A 16,730-nucleotide genomic window follows, 5' to 3' on the forward strand; every position below is an offset into this window, starting at 1 on the left:
TATCTTTTTCAAATATCCCATTTTCAAATATATCTTAATTTTTTTCTTATCTTGTTATTTGAGGGTATTAATTATTCTCACATTTACTACTAGAATGATAAAGTAGTATAACTTAATAGCTGAAAATATAGTGGAACACCATACCTAAGAAAATAGAGCAGACATTCTTGGGGGTACCTCCAAACACCAGAATTGCACTGAGCTGAGCAGAGCTTCCATAATACGCATTTTTCCCCACTAGGGGAACTTTGGGCAACGCACTCTGAGTTAGTGCACTCAGAGGTATCACCTGGGAAGGTTCTCTGTGGTCGTAATGATTTTTTTCATAAAAGCGGTATTGCTCAAACCTCGCTTTTATGATGGCCTGTTTAAGAGAACAGCATGCAGTTGTGAAATTTTGTTTCTTGCTTCGGAAAAATGCGGGAGAACTGTTCTGATGTTGAATTCAGCTTACAAGGACACCACTAAGGGAAAAACTCAAGTGTAAGAGTGTTTTTTTCCTCTCAAAAAGGTGAAATGTTAATGATGACATCTTCATTCTGGATATCCGTCAACTTCCCAAACAGGTGAAAATATTAACAACATCCATGAACTTGTACTCAAGGATTGACGACAGACCATTGAAGATATGGGGAAGTTATCTGGTCTACCTTGGAGTTCAGTTCAAATCATCTCAATGGAAGAATTGAGAATGTGAATGGCCACTGATAAATTTGTGCCTCCAGTTGTGACTGACCAAGAAAAAGAGCATTGAGTAATAACATGCCGTGATTTCAAAGAACAGCCCCAAAGTGAAGAGGTGAAGATAAAAAACTTGGGAGGCCCTGGCAGCCATAGAAATAAATGAGTTTGAAAAAATGTTTCCAAGAATGGAATCGCAAATGTATGAAATGCAATGATGAGCACGTGGAACGTGATAAGGTGAATTTATTTAAAAAATTAGATGCATAGTTTTGAACAAAAATCTCTAATTTCTCTGGGGGTACCCCCTCGTCTATCCAATACAGTTTTCTGAATCATCATCCCAATTAATCCCAATAAAGTATTCTTTGTTGTTGGACTGTGTTATGAATTATGTTTCTTATGTTTAACATGCATATTATGTACTTAAAAGTAAATGATTTGATGATCTGAACAAGGATTAGCATGATATATATGGATCCTGCTCAGGATTTTAGGAGTAGCTTTCATTTGATGAATTTGTATTTCTTTAGGGCAGCCTTCTTAAGTTTTTTTCTGTCCTTCCAGTGTAACAATTTTGCTATTTGGTTTGGTATTATTTGAAATCAAAATATTTTCTTATATTTGCCAATTCTTTTGACATTTTCATTTCATTTATCAATGAGGCTGCTCTGGATTTGGTCCTCTAGGAAGTAAAACATATTACAAAACTCTAAGCAATTGATATTAAATTCTAATTGTTCACAAGTCATTCTTAAAATCAACGTTATTGAGATGCAAACCACACAAACTAAAAGTCATGGGTTTGCGGTATGCCCAATGATTTTGACAGTGTGCTCTCCAGACCATAATCTCAGTCATACTGTAAGGACAGAGACAATTTAAAACATAGGAGAGAGTCATCTTGCCCCACATCTCACTTATCTATTCCCACACCGCTGCTCTAAAAGATTCAATGACATTGGCTCCTTATGGGCTTCATTAAGATAAAGAAAGCATTAGTTGTGATTTGCGTGAGAGTTCACAAAGAAAAGTCTTTTTCAGTAGAATAATTCATTCGTATTGTGTGTGTGACATGGATTGCAGTGCCCACGATGTGACAGCTCCCTTCTCACTTCCTTTCTTTGATTACATTTCCATTCCTATCCCTTCCTTCGCACTGAACTCTCTCACGGGACAAATGCTGCCCTTCTGTTCGTCTATTCTGACTGTTCTAAGGAATGTGTGTGACCTTGGAATGATAGGTCACCTTATAGTTCTGAAAATGGTTTGATTGAAAGTGTAGCCATTGAGGTGAGTTCAGGTCCTGCTGGAATTAATCTTCTTTATGCTTTTTCTCTTTTCTACTCACACTCTAAATGAACAACTATGGAATTCTTTTTTAGTAGCTGGCAGATTTGGTGACACGGCCAAAGTCAGTGATTGGAAGTTTCACTATCCTCACTTTGAAAGAGCATTTTGGCTCTATTTCATCCAAGACAGATTTGTTTATTCTTGGTATATTCAATATACTTCACCATGACATTTAAACACACAAATTTTCCTTTAATCTTCCTTTTTTAATTTTCCTTGCGCACATGCATATGCGGTTAGTGAAAACACCATGGCTTGAGAAAGGCATGCCTTAGTGCTCAAAGTGACATCTTTAAAAAAACTCTCAAGGCATCTCTTGACATAGGTTTGCCCAATACTATATCCCAATACTATATATCCTCTTTTTTTCTGGTTCATAGGAATTCCTTTCTGACTGAAGAAGAATGAAATTCTTGGCAATTTCAATTTCTTCACTATTTAATGATTAGCTGACTTATTCGCCCAGGTTTAAGAGTTTTCATTTTTTTCGTGAGCACAATTTATACTGAAGTGTGTTGTTATTTACTTTCATTGTATCGAAAGTTGAAATAGACTGAGACTTAGAAAACAAGCAGAATAGAGGACGAAGAGCTAGAAAACAAAATAAATTGCAGTAGTTTAATAAATAACAGTATTTCCTATTCATGTTTAATTTCTAATGTAAATTAGAAGGCAACTCTACTCTTTATGTGAATTTAAGTTAATTTAATACATATTTGATAGAATATCTTTCAGTTTGCATCCCTAATCACCAGAGCCATGGGTAAGGGTACATTCAAAATCACACCATGGTTTGTAAAACTTCCTCCTCAGTGATATATGTTACTTCCACAGTCATTTTAGGGATCTCGGCAAATCAATTTGTCATGACACATCAAGATGTATCTTGTGGACTAAAACCACAATTCTTGTAAATATTTATGGTGACAACTAAAGGTGCACTGAAGAAAGTGAAGACAATGAAAGGATATTTGAGATCACTGCCAGATATGGAATGCTATGATATATTAGAAGTAATATATGAGATCTTTGTCAGAGATGGAATGTTATGAAGAGTACGAGGACTTTGTAGAAATAGAATGATCATGTCCCAAGGGAACAGATAGAGTAGACAGTAAATACAGTGTCAGGATATAACAGGAAGAACATGATACTGTGCTCATTTTTTTATTATGTTGTTATTGGACTCAGGATAAATACCCTCTATTTTAAATGTTTTCATGTACTGCATCCTGTTTCTTTTCAGAAGTTATATGTGATCCTCCTGATATTGCAAATGGTTTCTTCGAACCTCAATGGATTACCTACAGAAGTGAGGATGAAATCACATACAGTTGTAAAGATGGTTTTCATCCGACGACCAGAGGAAATACAGCACTGTGCACGAGCCGCGGCTGGGAACCTGTGCCCAGATGCAGTTGTAAGTTGCAACTGTGACTTGATCTATTTTTCAAATTCTGAAGTGAATTACTAGTACAAAAAGAACCTATAGCTACAATAAAAGCATACATTTTTCTGATCATGTATGTAAATTAGAACCCCTTTATGCTTATCAAAGTAAGCATTCCACGTTTTTTTAAAAGCATGTATATGCTTAAATGCTGTCGTTTAGTAACTCAAAATCATGTATATGTATGTTTGAATAGGAATACGTGTTTCTATCAATAATATTACTCTCACAATATCAGAATTGAAGCATGAGGGATAACAGTAACACCTAATACTTTGCTACTTATCAAATGCTATGCAACAAATTCCCCTCAAAATGTATTGGCTTAAAACACAAACCTTTATCATCTCCTGATTTTATCAGTCAGGATTGAAGAGTGCTAGCTGTTTTTCTGATCCAGACTCTCTCCAGTAAGCTGACCAGATGGTTGCAATGTGTCCACAATCACCTGACGGCTTGACTGGGCTGGAGCATCTGCTTCCAAGGAGGCTCACTCACCTGGCTTTGAGGAGGAGGCATCAGTTTCTGGACACATGGACCCCTCCATACACTGCTTGAATTGCAGCCAACTTTCCATGCTTGGTAAAGTAGTGGAGGAGCCAAAAGGGGAAGACTTTTGACAAGAGGGATTGACCAGTGGCTGCAACAGTGGGTTTACACATAAGAACGATTAGGAGGATGGGCCAGTAAAAGGCAGGGTTTTGTTTTGTTCTCTTGCACATAAGGTCACTACTCTTGAGTCGGAACACACTCCACAGCACCTGACAAGAACAAGAACAACAATCAACAAAACAGATCTTGTAAAAGAGACAACACCAGACTCAAATATGCCAGTCTCAAAACAAACTCACTGCCATAAAGCTATTCCAACCAATAGTGATTCCAACTTCAGCCATATCCATATCTTAGATATGAGGAACTAAGTTGAGCACACACTCAGTATGAGGGAAATGAGGCTCTGTGATTTGGAAGAAGTGTTGAAAAAGTTGTACTATCTTAAATAATTATTACACAAAGCAGATTGTGACTCAATATACTAGTGCTTTATCTGTCCTTTTTAAGTTTTGTTTTTAATTTCTGTTTGATCACGCTCCTTTTTTGCTATAATCTCATAGTAAACTACATACCATCATTACATGATTATCCATGAAACAAAATATATAAATAGTGATACAAATGAGGCTTTTTACATCATTATTAAGACTGATACATTCTAAAATAAAATTTAAAAAGCCTAAGTTCCTAGCAAAGTATGATATTATCACTATGAAACTGATTTCAGTATGAATAAGAATTATATGGAAAATGTGAAGTAATTTTATGCTTGATTTTGGAAATGAGAAAGCAGCCCAAGTGTCTATGGGTGAACTCGGGCCAAATTGCTGTGGACCTTCTGCAAAGGACTTTGTAGAATTCTTGGGGACAAAATAGATAAAGTGACTTGTTCATCACATAGTTGGTTATTTCTTTAAATGTTACTGAAAAATCAGATGCAGGAATCTGTTGCTTTACTTATTCCATTATTCATTTATGCCATTAGATAGTCTAGAAATTTAGGAGAAGTTCAGAAAAAATTCACTAATGAAAGTGAATATCATTTAGCAGAGAAACTCCATTCAAAGGGGGATGCTATATGCAAGGATTATTCTAATAATGTGAAAATTTTGCATTGATTACTATATGATTATGGGCATAGATGAAAGGAATCATCTGCACTAGGACAGACTTCTTAGAAATTGCTATAAAATCAGTCAGTATTTTAATCATTTTTTTAAAGGTCAGTTTGAGTTAGCACCGGGTTGTAACCAACACGGCATTAAGAGCCTTTAATGAGATCAGAGACTTTGTTAAGTGAAAAAGAGGTGGAGGAGTATGTTCTTGGTTCTGTGGATCTCAATGATGGTCAGACAATATTTGGAATTTTACAGTAACTTCAGGGAAAGATCTTGTAAAATAAGAAAAAAAAGGCTCAAACATGTTCTCCCTCAAACGAACTCCCTACCATCAAGTTGATTCCAACTAATAGTGACCCTGAAGGACAGAGTAAAGCTGCCCCTGAGGGTTCCCGAGCTCATAAATCCTCATGGGGGTAGAAAGACTCATCTTTCTTCCAAAGATCGGCTGGTGGCTTGAACTACTGGCCTTGTAGTTGGAATTCCAAAGGATAACCCACCAATAAGCTAGGGCTCAATATTAGGTTCATTAGGTACTCTGAAATCAGCATGAAGAATTCCAAATAAATAATGAGAAATAATTTTGTAGGGCTCACCCTATGTGGTATAATGTTTATTTTTTGGGTACAATAATTATTCTTTTTTATCATGTATCCATTTTGTACTCTTAGAAGAAAATTTATTTTTGTTATTTTATTTAATCATCCTAGGTAACATCATAATGAGATGGACAAGCAAACTTGCATTGAAAATCTGAGACTTTGGGGTTCAATCTCTGTTGTACAAGTTAATGGCTAATTTCACTCTAGCTGTTAGCATGCAGTTGGTGCAAATTCAATGCACAAGTTTGCCCAAGATAGGATCGACATGTCTTGGTATATCATGATGAAAATTTATAAAATCCTGATGAAATAATAAAACAAACTTGTCTTTAAAAAGTTGTGGAAAAAGGAAAACACCATTTTTTCCTGAAAAGGAATGAAATTAATATGAGCACAGGAATGGTATAGAAAGTAGGGGGAAGAACCTATTAATTCTAAGATAATTGATTATGAAACTCAATTTTATACACAAAGAATGTCATTCAGAAACTTCTGATTTAATAAAAAACCTTTAGGACATGCATGCATTAAAAGATTTTATCCAAATAACACATCTTTATAAACTACATGAGAAAATTCTATAATCTAAGTAAAATAAACCTAGTCAATGATTTCAAGGTAGGGAAGATGCATGTGCATGTAAATGAATTAAAAATGTATTGCATATGTTTTTGGTCTCATAACTTTAACTTTAATCTTATATGTCTTGTCTATTTAATGATCTTAATCATAGACTGGCTAAGGCAAATAGAATAAATGATGAAGTAAGTGCGCTGAACAGAAAATTTCAAAGGGGAGCTTGAGAAGACACAGCAAAGTATTAAAGTAAAATGTGAAAAGACCTAGAATTAGAAACCCAAAGAGAAAGAAGACACCCAGAATATCTTAATTTGAAAGAACAAAAGAAAAATTCAAGCCTCATGTTTTGATATTGAAGGATTCTATGAGAAAAATAATTGAATAATACAGGAAATGTCAAAAGAGTATGGAAAGAATACACAGAGTAACAATACTAAAAATAATCAACATTCCACCACTTCCAGAGGCAGCATATGAGCAGAAAGAAATTTCACAAAAGAAATAAATTCAAGCTGCACTGAAAGAAATAGCCAAAAAATTATGTGGTGTGCTGTTCCAGGAATTGGTGGAATACCAGTGAAAGAATCCAGCAAGCTGATGAAGTACTAGAACACTCATTTGTCTGTGGCAGGACATTTGGAAGACAGCCACGTTAACAACAAAGTGAAAGAGGTCCATAAGTCTACCCATTCCCAGGAAAGGTGACCCAACAGAATGCTCAAATCATAGGAAATTATCAATAATATCATATGCAAGTAAAATTTTCTGACGATCATTCAACAAATATTGTGTTAGTACATTGAGAGGAAGCTGTCAGAAACTCAGGCCAGATCTGAAGAGCAAATGCAACAAGGGCTATCATAGTCGATGCCGGAATGAGGTTTCATTACATTTTATTGATGATGCAAAGCCATTTGACTGTATGAATCAGAACAAACTATGGTTAGATTAGAGAAGAATGAGAATTCCAGAACACTTAATTGGACTCATGTGGAACCTGCGCCTGGATCAAGACAAAGGAACACTGAATGATTTAACATCAGGAAAGGTGTGCTTCACTGATGTACCCTCCCATCATACTTATTCAGCCTGTACGCTGAGCAAATAATCAGAGAACCTAAATTATATGAAGAAGAATGTGGCATAAGAATTGTAAGAAGGTTTATTAACAATCTGAGATATGCAGATAACACAACCTTGCTGCAGAAAGTGAAGAGTGCATGAAGCGCTTGCTAATGAACATCAGGGATTGCAGCCTTCAGTATGGGTGACAACCCAATCTAAAGATGACCCAAATCCTCACAACTGGACCAGTATGTAACATCATGATAAACTGATAAAAGGTTGAAGTTGTCCAGGATTTTTTCTTACTTGTGTGTACACTCAAGGTTCATGGAAGTAGCTGTCAAGAGATCAAGCGATGCATTGTACTGGGTAAAGCTGCATCACAAATTCTCTTTAAACTGTTGAAAAGCAAGGATGTCATTTGGAGAACTAAGGGTTTGTTGGACCGAGGTCATACCATTTCCAGTTGTCTCATATGCATGTGAATGTTTGACATGGAAAAGGAAGACCAAAAACAAACAATGAATGGGAATTATGGTGCTGATGAAAAATATTGCAGATATTTTGGACTGCCAAAAGAACACACAAAGCTGACTTGGAAGAAGTAGACTCAGAATTCTCCTTGGAGGAAAGGCTGGTGAGCCTTCATCTGACATACTTTAAATATTTTAACACGAGATACTAGTCCCTGGAGGAGACGTTCCTTGGTAAAGTAGTGGGTCATTGCAACATAAGAAGACCCACACCAAGATGGACGGGCACAGTGGATGCACAGATGGGTTCAAACGAGTGAAGATGGTGCAGGGCAAGCAGTGTTTTGCTCAGTTGTGCATTCGGTGTCCATGAATCAGAATAGACTTAATTTTAAATTGTAAAACTTCGTGGTTGATTCTTAGTGTAATTTATCTCTATTTTATATATTTGTCTGTTTATTTAAGAATTGATTAGAATTAATGGAACAGATTTAGTTCCATGCCCCAATCTAAAGAAAAATAATACATATGATCATTTATACAGATGTATTAGGCAGTATTTAAAAAATTTTTCTCTAAGTGATAGCATCTCTCCTGACATAATTGGTGTTGTAACTTGATAAGTGAATGATGGCAGCTAACAACAATGATTTCTGTAAATATAAGATTCATATTTAGTGGGTGAAATTGAATTTAGTTTGGTTTTAGGATTACATCTTACATCATCCCCTAAATATGGCACAAGTTCTGAAAATAGGCTTACCCTATTGATAAAGAAAGTAGCATTTATTGACATAAGCCAAAATTACTCTTAATTACTTAATAAAATACAATTGCATTTTGCTTGATTTAAAAGTAGATATTTAATAAAACATTAAAAACACCTTATCTTCAATTAAAATAGAAATAATCAAAACTTTAGCTCAATCTTAACTCTTTGTATATTTCAATTATTCCTACTCTAAAATTTCTCATTATCCTGCTCTATCTGAGTAGCTATGGAGGGAAATAGTAAGCAGTACTCTGGTTTCTGCTGGGGATAAAAAAGAAAGAAGAGCAAAAGACAGCTGGCTGGTAAATTTAGCACCTTGGTCCTATAACAGAATGGTCTGATATTAGGAAGAGGTGTCCTCAAGGAGACCAGCTCACTGGGTCTTGCAGTTTAATTTTAGAATATATGCATACTTGTATACATCATTAGATCAATCAAAGGTAACCATCCTCATCAGCAAAGCTCTTCTCCAGTATCTCAGTGACATAACTTCTATGTTCAGAGAAAATTTAAATATACTGGTACAGATAGGAACTGGAAACACAGGGAATCCAGGACAGATGATCCCTTTGGGACCAGTGGTGAGAGTGGTGATACAGGGCGGGTGGAGGCAAGGTGGGGAGAAAGGGGGAACCCATTACAAGGATCTACATATAACCTCTTCGCTGGGGGATGGACAATAGAAAACTGGGTGAAGGGAGATGTTGGACAGTGTTAGCAATCACAAAACAATAATAATTTATAAATTATTAAGGGTTCATGAGGGAGGGGAGAGAGTAGAGGGAGGGAGAAAATGAGGAGCTGATACTGAGGGCTCAAGTAGAAAGCAAATATTTTGAATGGCAATAAATGTACAAATGTGCTTGACACAAAAGATGTATGTATGGACTGTGATGAATTGTATGAGCCCCCAATAAAATGATTTTTGAAAAATTTAAATACAAAGACAAAATATTATTTGTACTCTATTTATTTTTTTTCCAAGTGCAGTATTGTGATTTTCCAGAAATCAATCATGGGCAGCTGTATTTGGCAGAAAGATATCGACCGTACTTTCCAGTAGCAACAGGGAAATATTACTACTACTTCTGTGATTCGGGTTTTGTGACACCTTCGCAGTATTCTGGGGATTACATTACCTGCAAGAGAGAAGGATGGACGCCAAAAGTCCCATGCCTCCGTGAGTGAACTTCCTTAAAATTGTACATGGTGACTCCTTCAAGAGCAGCGGGAAGAGCTCAGAAGCAACTGCCATCGAATCTTATGCCGAAATATAGAGCCTTCAGAAGAGTGGTCGCAGCAAACCCAAATAGTTGTGTTCTTCTGTGAGTGGGTGTTCACGAAACTCCACTGAGAAATACAGGAGAACTTTGATTAAAAAATATTCCTGAGTTATGCTGAAAATATTTGAATTATACAAACTTAGGGTAAATAGCTTTGAATATATATTTTTCTTTAAAAAATATTTTGGAGTCGCCTGACTTTTGTCTTCTAATTTATTAGTTTTCAAATCTTACTTGCACTAATTTAAACACTGCAGAAATAAGTTTCAATACACTTTCTGACCTGATTTGCCCTTTAACTTCTTATTATTATTGTGGTTTTAGGAAAATGTCATTTGTATAAAGTGGAAAATGGATATGTTTATCATGTACAGCGTTATTATCTACAAGGTCAGTCTGTAAATATTCGGTGTAATCGTGGCTACAGTCTCCCGAATGGACACACCGCCATCACATGTACGGAGCAGGACTGGTCCCCTTCTCCCAGATGCGTTCGTGTCAGTAAGTAAGATCTCAGACGGTTTATAATTTCATAATACTGAGCTATATTCTCCGAGGAGAATGCATGTGTCTTGCTATCCAATGGACATGATGTATTGTTTTATCTATATGTATGCATTATATGAAAGTTTATATATATGATTCTTACTATTTAGCAAAATAAATGAGCCTATTTGCAGATCAAAGGAAAAAGGACAGTGCTGTATTTGTGTTTAGTGGATTTTCCAGCATAAATTTTGGAGCTTCCTGAAAATACATTTATTTGTCTCTCATGATATTTGAAAAGTTTTCTTATACCAACCATTCAACATTACCCTCTGTGGGGTTTTTTGTTTGTTTGTGGCCTCCTTCTAGTCTGAATTTCAACATGAGAAAATTGTTTCTCTTGATCATGTCCCACATATTTCTTAGGCTTTCTTAATCTTTTATTTCCTGATTTTTACTTATAGAAATTAGTATCCAGGTTTTTTTTAATTCATTGGATCGGCCTTAAGTTAATTGGATCATATAATTAATTGAATACTTCTCTCTGATCCTTGCAAATTTTTAATGTTACTCTTCTGGATTTCTGCTTGTTGTTTTTGTATGGTCTCCAATTTGTCTATTTATTTTATCATTTTCCACTTGTATTGTTTTCTTGAATTCATGCATGGTGTTGTCTGTTTTTTCTCTCTTAATTTATTGTAGTTTCCTTGAAGTATACATATATTTTGTAATTCCTTTGCAGGCATTATTCTTCATCAATGAGATTTTCTTGTTGATTTTTTTTGGAGGTTTGCTATCTCTACCTTGTCCTGTTTCTTTACTTGATTTGAAGTTGTCTGTTGTTTCTGAGACATTATGAAGTTGTACTTATTTGTTGATTATATGTTGATATGTACAACCAGAATTTTGCTCTGTGATATCTGGGTGAAGGCATATTGCATAGGGTGCTAGTTTTATACCACTTATTTGGGGGAATTAACTGGTTGGAAGTGTGAGCGTCAGTATTTATTTTCTGGTCATGAAGGGCAGCTATGATGAAGTGAGCAGCTGTCTACTGTCTGTCACTGGTTCATCTGTGGCAGAATAAAAACAGAAATAAGAATAAGAGAATGAACAGATGCTTGACTCCCCATGTTCATCACAGCAGAATTCATAATAGCAAGATCCCGGAGACAGTCTAATTTCCCATCAGTGGATGACTGGATAAAGAAACTCTGGTACATGCACACAACGGATTACCACCCAACCCAAAAGAACAGCGTTGAATCCATGAAGCACCTGAAGACATGGAGGTCAACGGAGGCCTTTATGCTGAATGAAGTTAACCAAGCACAACAGGACAAATACTGTATTGAGTCCACTGCTCTAGGAACAAGCAGCCAAATGGGCACAAGCAGAGGCTGACGGACATCCAGTTTATTGGCTGGGGGGCCACTCAGCCTGGTAGGGAGCCTGACCAGCACCAATCAACCATACATCATCTGCTCTAGGTAAGTATTTTGAAGATCACTAGGCCAGAGGGCACCTGATGTCATCCAGGATCAAATGATCAAAGGGTTGGGGAAGGGGAGGTGTCTAATGAGAGCCTGTCCCCGCTGGACAGGTGTAGAGGCCTATTGGAGGGTGGAGGATTACAAACAGGAAGAACAATTTAGGAGAGAGTAAAGGGAAGTATCAAGTTTAGAGGGAAAAACAAATGCAAATTTTTAAGGTCTCTCTCTCCGGGCTAGATGCCAACCTCGGTCCTTGGCTCCTCACGAGAAAGAATACATGCCGAAGCCTGGCTCGTGATCCAAGTGAATTTAATGAGAGTTAAAAGAAGCTTCAGGTTTTACGTGGCACCCATAGGATTCCTTTTGACCATGCGGCCTGGCAGAGACTGCTGGGGTCACGCAAAGATCTCTCTCCCAAGTGTTCCTCACACAAAGACGACCAGACCAGCACCTTTCCCTCTCGGTTCCTGCCTTTTCAAGGATTCCCGGGGGAGGCATGGTGAACGACGCCAGGTCGATCCCATTGGCTGAATTGCAGTCACCTGGCCCAGGTGGGCTGCTCCAGGTTTAATGCCCATCCTATGCTGGCTCTCCTGGGCATGCGTCAATGGACATCCCAATCCCTATGCTAAGCTAACTAACATTCCCCCCTGAAGAGATATGGACACAAATCTTTGGGGTACTGGATGATGACATCTCTAGCTGCTTCCTGCTGGCAGAGGGGTGAAGTGGGGTTTTGGGTCCATACCCTTCCTGCTCTGTTAGAAGGGGTTGTCCATTTAGAGCCCAGGATAGATAAGGTCGAGGTGGGTTTAGGAGGCAGTGATCCTGGAGCTGGCACACTTGGTTTAGAGGCCTTGGTAACCTGAGAACTGGAAAACAAACAACAGTTGAACAGCTTAAGTGAGACATGGGCAAGATTGTAAGGTGGCAGTGCCCTTGAAACTAGGTTAGTGTCACAGAGTTTGGTCAGTGTAAACACAGGAACAGAGGGGAGGTATTCACTGGCCTAAAGGCAGTGAGGGGTTTGAGGTAGACTCATCTGTGTAGCCTGCATCTGTCCTGGGGTGGTGATGAAATATCATCCTCAGACCATCCAGTGGCTCACAGGAGTATTTGTCTGCAGCCTCTGCCTCTGAGGGGTCCGATGGTGATGGTTCCCAGGGTTTCACATGGTATGGTGGATCCAAGCACTCTGCCCTGGAACTTTGACAGCAGTGGGCGTAGAGAGAATTACTGGCAAAGGTCTCTTACAGACTGGCTGAAGCTGGGAATTAGGGGACCCGTCCTTCAAAGTTTTTATAAGACCTAGATCTCCTGGCTGGCACAGGGGTGGTAACTTTTCCTCCCCTTGAGCCTGAGTGAGCCCAAACTGATGAAATGCTTCCTAACATTGGGCTTACTTGGGTGGCATATTGCTGTATTAATAAGGCTATCTCAGAGTCTGTAGCTGGCTCTGTTATAAGAAACGGCCGCCCATATAAAACTTCATAGGGGCTCAAACACGTAGGTTGCCGTGGGGCAATCCTAAGACACAGCAGAGCTAGGGGTAGTGCATCTTTCCAACTCATCTGAGTTTCTTGCGGCAGCTTCCTGAGTGTTAACTTCAGGTGTTGATTAATTCTCTCTACCTGCCCTGAAGACTGGGCTATCCCCAAGTGTTGGGAGATTGTTTGAGTGATTTGGGAGGTAAAATCAGGCCCATTATCACTCTGCAGTGATTTGGGGAGGCCAAACCGAGGAATTATTTCCTGAAGTAGTTTCTTAGCCACTTCATGAGCCTTTTCAGTGCGGGTGGGATATGCTTCAATCCACCCGGTAAAAGTGTCTATAAACACCAGAGATAATTAAAACCCTGGGCAGCAGGAACCTGAGTAAAATCTATTTGCCAGTCTTCCCCGGGGTAGGATTCCTTGCGCTGAACAGGCTGAGCAAGGTGACTTCTGAGTGCTCCTTGGGGACTGTTGGTCTGACAGGTGAGACAATGGGAAGATACTGACCTGATGGTTGAGGTTAAGTTGGCCCCACAGAACTGCTGAGTGAGCAGGGTCAAGGAGGGTTTATGGCTAAGATGAGTGGCATCGTGGAAGGCTTTCACGACTTTCCACCTTAACCTCTGTGGTAGGAGCAGCTTGTTTTCTTTTTCCCACCATCCGTCAGGTGTCTTCACTTGTTCCCACTTCTTTTGGCGTATAGTCTGGAAGAGGGAGCTGGTTTTGGGGTATCAGGGCATTTATGGAAGCTGAGGCACTGGTGCCCGAGGCTGCCTGACTGGTGGTTTTATCAGCGGCTCGGTTGCCCACAGCAACTTTGGAGTTCCCCTTCTGGTGCCCACGGCAGTGCACTACTGCCACTTCAACTGGTTTTTGGACAGTTTCCAAGAGTGCCTCGATCTGGCTCCCATACTTAATGGGGCTTCCCTGAGTGTTTGGATATGCTCTTTCCTGCCAGACAGCAGAGTGGGCATGGAGAACCAGAACCCATATTTGGAGTCAGTAAACAAAGTTATTTTCTTCCCCTCTGCTAACTCAAGGCTCCGGATTAGGGCTGTGAGCTCAGCCAGTCGGGCTGAAGTTCCCGGGAGCAGGGGATTGGCTTCAATGACTTGGTCGAGGGAGACAGTGGCATTACCTGCCTTGCGCACTCCCTCAATCACAAAGCTGCTTCCGTCTGAGAACCACACACAATCTGCAACCGCCAGCGGTTGATCTTTGAGATCTGGTCATGGCAGGTTATTAGTAGGCAGCAGCTCAAAGCAGGAATAAAGGGGTATAGTATCTTCCCATGGATCTGGGAGCAATGTGGCTGGATTGAGTGTGCTACAAGTGTGGATAGTGATATCAGGGTTTTCTATAAGAAGAACCTGGTACTTCAATAGGCAGCTATCAGAAAGCCAGTTATAGCCATTAGCTTGAAGCACTTCGGAGATCCTGTGATTAGTCAGGACCTCTAGACTTCCTCCCAGGGTGATCTTTACTGCCTCCTGGACCAAGAGGGCCACAGCAGCTATTGCTCGCAGGCACGGTGGCCAGCCTGCTGAGGTAGGATCTAACCACTTTGTTAGGTAGGCCACTGGCTGAGGCTGAGGTCCTAGCTTCTGGACCAGCACCTCTAGAGCCACCCCTTTTCTCTCATGAGCATACAAGAAAAACTTATTTGTAGGATCTGGGAGACCCAGCGCTGGAGCTTGGAGCAGCAGAGTCTTAAGCTGGTTTACTGTTCCCTCTGCTCCATATCCCACTGTAGGGGCTCGAGATAACTCCTCCCTTTTAGGCTCTCACATAGGGGCTTGGCTAGGAGTAGTTAGGAATACAGATTCTACAAAACCCTGTGAGGCCCAGAAATGCCCGCAGTTGCTTCCGCGTTTCCGGCTCAGGTAGCTCCACTATTGCCCCTACTCGCTCTGAGGAGAGCCCTTTCTTTCCTTTTGATAAAACTAGTCCCAGGTAGGTTACCTGCTGTTGCACTAGCTGGGCCTTGGCCCTGGAGACTTTGTAACCTCTGTCTGGCAAGAAGTTTAGAGCTTGTACTCTATGGGCAATGGACTGCTCCCAAGTGGCCGAGCAGATGAGGAGGTCATCTACATATGGTAGGACCGTGCCCCCTTCCAGAGTAAGGTCAGCTAGGTCCTGGCTTAGGGCTTGTCCAAATAAATGGGGACGATCTCTGAACCCCATTGGTAAAACGGCCCAACTGAGTTGCTGTGACTGCCCTCGCTCTAGCTTCCACTCAAAGGCAAAAAGGAACTGGCACTGTTTATCCAACGGGATGCAGAAAAAGGCATCCTTCAAGTCTAGGACACTATACCACTGTGTGGAGCTAGGGATTTCCCCTAAGAGGGTATAGGGGTTTGGCACTACTGGGTGCAGTGGGATCACTGCTTCATTTATTATTCTAAGGTCTTGGACAAGCCTATAAGACCCAGCTTTCTTCTTAACTGGTAATATTGGGGTGTTACAGGGGGAGTTAACAGGGACCAAAAGTCCATGTTGGAGGAACTTACTGATAAGGGGTTGTAACCCTTTGATGGCTTCAGGTTTCAAGGGATACTGTCGCTGATGGGGAAACTGGGTAGGATCTTTGAGGAAAATCTTTACAGGGGTAGCATACTTACCTCTGCCGGGGAGTTTTGTGTCCCAAACCTCAGGAGTTATGGCTTGTTCCCATGGTTATCGTGGGGGAATCTGAGGTTCCTCCACTGTGAGGAACAACTGGAAAGCTGTAGAGAGATGAGGATGAGGTCAGATGATCATGCAGGTGTGCAGTTTGGACATCAGGTCTCGGCCTATGAGAGGAGCTGGACATTCAAGTATCACTAGGAAGCTATGAGAAAAATAGAATTTATTCCAAAGGCATCTGAGAGGCTCAGTAAAATGTTTAACTGCAGGTTTTCCTGAAACTCCCCGGATAGAGCATGTGCTGGGTGTCAGGGGTCCAGGAGAGAGAAGGTGGCCCCCGTATCCATAAGAAAGTCCACTAACCTTCCCGCTATGTCAATGCTCACCCTAGGTTCCAGACCAGTAACAGTTATCTTATGCTGCTGAGTCGTCTGGACCGGGTGCCTTCAGTCCTCCTCCTCCATCACCAGCTGCACGTTGGCCTGTGGGCGCCTCTCCTCCAAGTTTTGGGCCTTAGGACAGAGGCCAGCCCAGTGGCCAGCCTGCTCGCAATGGATGCATGGCATATGAAGAGCCTCGTTCCGGTTAGGGCAGTTCCTAGCCCAATGACCCGGTCACCGGCAAATATAGCACTTGGTACCTGGTTCAGAAGTCTGGGTAACCTGGGAGGCATTCGACTGGCGTCTGCTATTGAGTGCAGCT

General features: G+C 40.2%; 1 protein-coding gene across 1 annotated transcript in view; it reads left to right on the forward strand.

Annotated features, from left to right (window-relative positions):
* The window catches only part of LOC142439445 (complement factor H-like), a 77,204-nt gene that overhangs the window by 17,893 nt on the left and 42,581 nt on the right, over positions 1-16,730 (forward strand). Inside the window, exons 2-4 of the mRNA XM_075541810.1 lie at positions 3,281-3,454; positions 9,634-9,828; positions 10,256-10,432. Of these exons, the coding sequence (XP_075397925.1) occupies positions 3,281-3,454; positions 9,634-9,828; positions 10,256-10,432 (546 nt within the window). The remainder of the gene's footprint in view (positions 1-3,280; positions 3,455-9,633; positions 9,829-10,255; positions 10,433-16,730) is intronic.

This window comes from Tenrec ecaudatus, chromosome 1, assembly GCF_050624435.1.
Source record: "Tenrec ecaudatus isolate mTenEca1 chromosome 1, mTenEca1.hap1, whole genome shotgun sequence".
NCBI classification, from domain to species: Eukaryota; Metazoa; Chordata; class Mammalia; order Afrosoricida; family Tenrecidae; genus Tenrec; species Tenrec ecaudatus.